At 40.6% G+C, this 5,484-nt stretch overlaps 1 protein-coding gene across 4 annotated transcripts in view; it reads right to left on the reverse strand.

The window, feature by feature from the left end:
• Nucleotides 1-5,484, reverse strand: part of fam189a1 (family with sequence similarity 189 member A1) — an 86,523-nt gene that overhangs the window by 9,953 nt on the left and 71,086 nt on the right. For all 4 annotated transcript variants that reach the window (XM_014026324.1, XM_014026302.1, XM_014026314.1 and 1 more), the window contains exons 5-6: nucleotides 1,810-1,917; nucleotides 1,186-1,346 (exon numbers count right to left, since the gene is read on the reverse strand). In XM_014026324.1, the coding sequence (XP_013881778.1) occupies nucleotides 1,186-1,346; nucleotides 1,810-1,917 (269 nt within the window). The remainder of the gene's footprint in view (nucleotides 1-1,185; nucleotides 1,347-1,809; nucleotides 1,918-5,484) is intronic.

Consider the following 5,484-nt stretch of genomic DNA (forward strand, 5'->3'; position numbering starts at 1 on the left):
TGTCATTAGCACCTCTAGTAATATATTTACTGAGAAACATGGTGACGTGTTCAATACTTATTTTAGCCGCTGTATAATTCCTGCTTGTTTTTCACAGTCCTGTGGTGTGACAAGGATTAAACAGAATAAACTGACCGTTTACACTGAATCAGATTAAAGGTCTAGTACTCATGAACAGAATGCATAATGCCTTCCCTCCCTGATTAAGATCATTTTAAAAACTGACAGATGTTTTGGTAAAAACAGGTACAGCAGCGCATGAATTTCAGTGAAACCTCATGTAACGTTGTGAGATGTCGCACTTTGTTTTTATTGTGAGGAACACAGCTGAAAACTTTTGCAATACAGTAAAATCAGAGACCAATCTTTAGSAATACCTAAATGAAAATGCAAAATCCAAGATCCCCWCCTCCWTGTGAAATATTTAGGGGTGGCAGCCCGGGTGGCCACAGTTACCACCCTGGTCACCCCTCTGGCTCCACCCTTGCACAGCATCTCATACAATTTGCAGTTCTCTGCTGCAACGTCAAAATTAAGCTTAATGTCCGTAGAAATGACAGCGTTATAGCATCTTCCATATCAGCTGMCTACGGCAGCCATCTTGAATTTGATTGACTCCGAAAATCAGAGCTACATTCAATATTTTCTTTTTGCAAGTTGTGAAGTGGTTTAGGGACTATTTTGCTCAGTCAGACACACAAACATGCACAAAAATGAGTATTTATTTTTTTCATTTCTTTCTTTCATAAAAACAAAATCTATAATAATAAAAAAAGTAAATCATGCATGAAAGGGTGCAGAGTGAAGAACTATTTCTTTCATATCTGCCCCTTATTTAAAAAAAATCAACAAACATACGAACACAAGCTTGAAAGAGCTCTAATTAAAAAAGAAATGAGTAAAAAGATAACAGTTAAGTCTTTACTAAACTCATTTTACTTTCAAACATTTCAACAGGTAAAACATGCATGACCCCTTTTGAACCGGGGTTGGATCCCCCAGGTTTGGACTGACAGCAACCAGTTGTAGTTTCTATACATGTTGAATTATATTTCACTAAATGTTTTTAATCTTTGTTGTTCACAACCAAAAAAAAAAAAAAACACAGTTTAACAATTATCACAGGGATTAAAACTGGGTTAGTAACTGACTTCTTAGTTTGATCAGAAACAGTCAGCGCCTCACCTTTGTCCATCCATTGATGGGGTGCAGGTGTACTCTGGGGGGTAGTACGGAGGGGGAGGGATGGGGGGGATGAACTCATCGAAGTCCAGTGTTTGATGGAGGATGGTTCCGTGGGGAGTCATGCACTCCGCGTTTAAGGCTCGAGCTCTGTGRGGCATGAACTGCAACCAAACAGGAAAGGAAACTTTTTCAGGTCTTTGTTACACATTTACTCTTTTTAGAGGGGAAAACAAGCAAATCAGAACTTTTTATAGCTTATTGCTTCTGTTATTTTAAGCCGTTCTAATTATAATCAGATCAGAGATGATCATAAAACAATGTAAAATCCACGACCCGCCTGTTATTTAAAGGAGATGCATTTTTCAGTTACAGCTAAATCCAGAACTTGTAATTTTTTTCAGTTTCTCATTTTCTGCCTCTTGACATTGTTGTCAAAATAAACAACTACAGGCAGCAATAATATTTCAGTTTGTTTAAGCGTCCATAAAACTTGCAGTGTGAAATCTATCAGAGGTGTTAGTTACAGAGTCATCCTGACAACCGCACTCTGCTTTTGTGTTGTGGCGACACAAAATAGTTGTATTTTTTTTTATTTATTTGTTTTTTCGCTTCAATCACGCTTACCATCTGCAGCACATCGGTCGACACCATCTGCATACAGCACATGGCGGTGGCGAGAGCGCACACGATGGTGGAGATGACGTTCAGAGCGCAGACGCTGAACAGCAGCTCCTGCAGGAGACGAGACGGAGGCTGTTAGAGGAGCAGGAAACCGAGGAGGAGGAGGGGGAGGGAAATGACCCAAGGAGGACGAGAAGAACAGCATTAATGTAAACAGATGTTTATTGAAGCCGTCCTTTATTTTATGAAAGTTATAAAAAACAACAAGGTGGCACTGATGTAAAGTATTGATCCTGGAGGCACAAAAACATGGTGTTTCTGATTCTGGGAGGGTTTTAAACGGATGTAAAGGATCAGGAAATCAAAACGCACAGTCTGCTCTGCTCTCTCTCTCTGAATGCAGTGGACATTAAGTGGACAAACTGCTCTCGAATCTGTCAGCAAATGTAAACGTGTACGCCGTTAAGCCACCCTCAGGACAAATAAAACCTGCAGTCCTGATATACGCTGCGGTTTGTGCTGCAGTTCTTTAAATGATCAACACYTTTAAAGGGGCTCGGCTTTGAACCGCCTCAAGTTTCATTTGGCCGCGCAACTAAAACCTGTAATAACTGTACAAAACATGACATTTCTTCTATAGTCGCAAATAAAAAGAAGATTTAGGATCACATCATTTTAAATAAAGTTACCGTTAAAAAGATGGGATGATTGTGGCTTGAATTACCTAATCCAAAATGAGAAAATCTGATTATTTGTCACAAAAGTCAAAACAAAAATCAATATTGATATAAAATAAAATAATGCATTTCGTTTTTCATCTACCCAACATACCTAAACTAATATTATAAGTTAATGAATAAACTGTGATTGTCAACATGTAAAAGTGAGAAAAACGAAGAGGAACATGGGTGAATTCATACTTTAAATTTGGATGTTTAAAATGATTTTGTGTCAAACAGGTTTAGCTCGTAAAACAAATTTACAAACCACAAACTGCTGTAGACCCAATGCACCAACACCTCATTTTATCTATTTTTTTATGTGTAAACACTGAAACACAAAAGGTTATCAGTTACAACAGGAAGTGTCCTCCGGCCTGCTGAACACAATATCATCCACTTTAATTATCAGAGACATTAAAACCTCCAGTTAGGTTTTAGTCCTGCAGGGAGGACTTCTCGACTGCTGAGGTTTGTGGGTCATTGTTTGCCTTCAGCACAATGCAAAATGCTGTGATGGYTAAAACTAACAGGATTTGTGGACTGAGGGTTGATGGGAAGAGTGGCTGCAGCTGTGACAAAGAAACCAGCAGGCTGACCGCGGGWGCAGAAAGTAAATGTGGGAAAAGTACCGGGAGAATAAACTGGTGGCACATGGAAACACAGAACAACACCACAAATAATGATAAACTTCATGTTAAAAACACAAAAGACCACAAACAAACAATAAGCATGATTTGTGCCAGGTGAAGTTTCACACAACATCACTAGTGAAGCAGAGTTGCAAATACTACAGGTCTTCAACAATGAGGTTGCAGTGGGTTGTAAATTTTGGGTATCTATTTATTTTATTCTTTTATTTCCCCAAAGTTGTTTTTAAACACATATAATTTGACATGAGGCGTAAAATCATGCATTTCAGTCAGAAATGCAAATTCAGTGAACAGTCATCGACTAATGACAGTATACACTGTTTTAGTGGTGCAGCGATACAGAAAATTCACGATTCGGTTTGATTCGATATAATCTCACGATTTGATATTTTTTTGATACAAAAGAAGAATTTCCATCACCTTCTTAACTCGTAATTTAACGGAATTAATTTATAAACATTTGTTTAATCTCAAACGTACAGTTTTAAAATTAAATGTTGCTGAAACAGCAAGTTTCTCAGTGGAGCTGCGTCCGACTATGCAGCCTGAGTGGAGCAGTCGAACACAGATCCACTGATCCTTCAGAGGAAAAACAATGAAGACCCCTGGCGTGCACCGTTAAATTACATCATGTTAAAGGTTTTTAAAAACCATCATGGTAGCCACATTTCTATTGCTGCCTAATTCATAACCCATTGAATCCTCATTTTTCTCCTTTGGTTAGGTTTAACCACCTCTGGGCAGAGGGCCGACCATTGGACCTTCTCAGGAAACTCATGGGGGTTTTTAGCTGCAAGAACCCATTCGCTTTGTGAAACTCCACCACAGGGAGGTTGCCTCCTCCTGAGATTACTCATGCACTTAAACTCTTCAACCACAATGGCATTTCAGGAACCTCTGGCTCTTAATCACAAGGGGAGGGGATGAAAAAAAAGAATGAAGTGTAAGATTTATAGGTGGATCGTTGCGGCATCTTCAGTGATGCAGGCACTGCACCGTGTCTGTCAGAGTGGAGCGAGGGCTGAGCCGAAAGGCAAAGCTCTCATTTTACTGGTCAATAAATCATCATAATGTCACAGGTTTTTATGAGCTGTGAGATTGCTGATACAAGCAGCCGAAATTAGCTTCCTCTGAAGGGTGTCTGGACTCAGCCTCACAAGGAGGCTGTGGAGAACAGTAAACCAGGAAAGGAGCTCAGATTAGAGCTGTTTTCTCCTCACAGAAAGGGGTCAGCAGAGGTGTTGGTCCYTCTGAACGCCTCTCAAGTGAAGGCTTTTAGTCCAGACTCCAGAGGCAGACTCAGGTCCCCCCCTAAAGCACCAGAGGTGGTCAGCTCTGCTTCCACAGCTGCCCTCAGGACCTCCACCCAGACAAATGAAAAGTGAGACGGATTGAAAAATGGATTGCCGCTTATATTTTAGAGCTCAGATTTCTGTGTGCGCCCCACGAGGATTTAAAGCTTAAAAATACATAGAGAATTTGGTTTCGGAATTGGCACAACGGAGGCATAAAAATGAAAGATGAACAATTTGTTTTATTTTGACCTCCTGCCTAATGCAGCTATAACCCCTGAGTGGCAAACTGAGCAGAGGACTTAATTGCTTTTTCACATCGCTGATACCCAACTGCTGCCTCTCGGACCGTGAAGTTTCTTGACCAAATGTCTCAATTAGGTTTTTTCCCCCTCAAGCTTCTAAAATTACAGCAGGCTGTGAGTAACAAAGGAGTGAACTCTGTTTTTATCCAACCAGTGTGAAGTTAGCCTCACCACAGCTCACATTAACATCATCTCCTTCTGCACGTCTATAAATGACAGAAACCCAAGGACTTCCTTCAGGAAGCTCTGCAGCAGTTTCAGGCAGATCAGTTCACTCAGCTGGAGATTTTCTAACATCCAGATGTGCTTTTTCTGAAAACTGAACTCACTGATGAGCCTGAACGATGTAATCACCCTCATATTAATTATACTGGATGTTTCTGTATGAACCAGTCAGAGAAACACAAACTTCTTTTTCATGAGAACTGGATTAAATTCAGATCCATCCATCCATCCATCCATCCATCCATCCATCCACCTGTCCCTTCATCTATCCATCATCCATACAACATTCATCCATCCATCCATCCATCCGCCTGTCCCTTCATCCATCCATCCATCCATCCATCCATCCATCCATCCCAACATTTATCCATCCGTCCATCCATCTGTCCCTTCATCCATCCATCCATCCATCCATCCATCCCAACATTCATCCATCCATCCATCCATCCACCCACCCATCCACCTGTCCCTTCATCTATCCATC

This window comes from Austrofundulus limnaeus, unplaced genomic scaffold (genome assembly GCF_001266775.1).
Source record: "Austrofundulus limnaeus strain Quisiro unplaced genomic scaffold, Austrofundulus_limnaeus-1.0 Scaffold5, whole genome shotgun sequence".
NCBI lineage: Eukaryota > Metazoa > Chordata > Actinopteri > Cyprinodontiformes > Rivulidae > Austrofundulus > Austrofundulus limnaeus.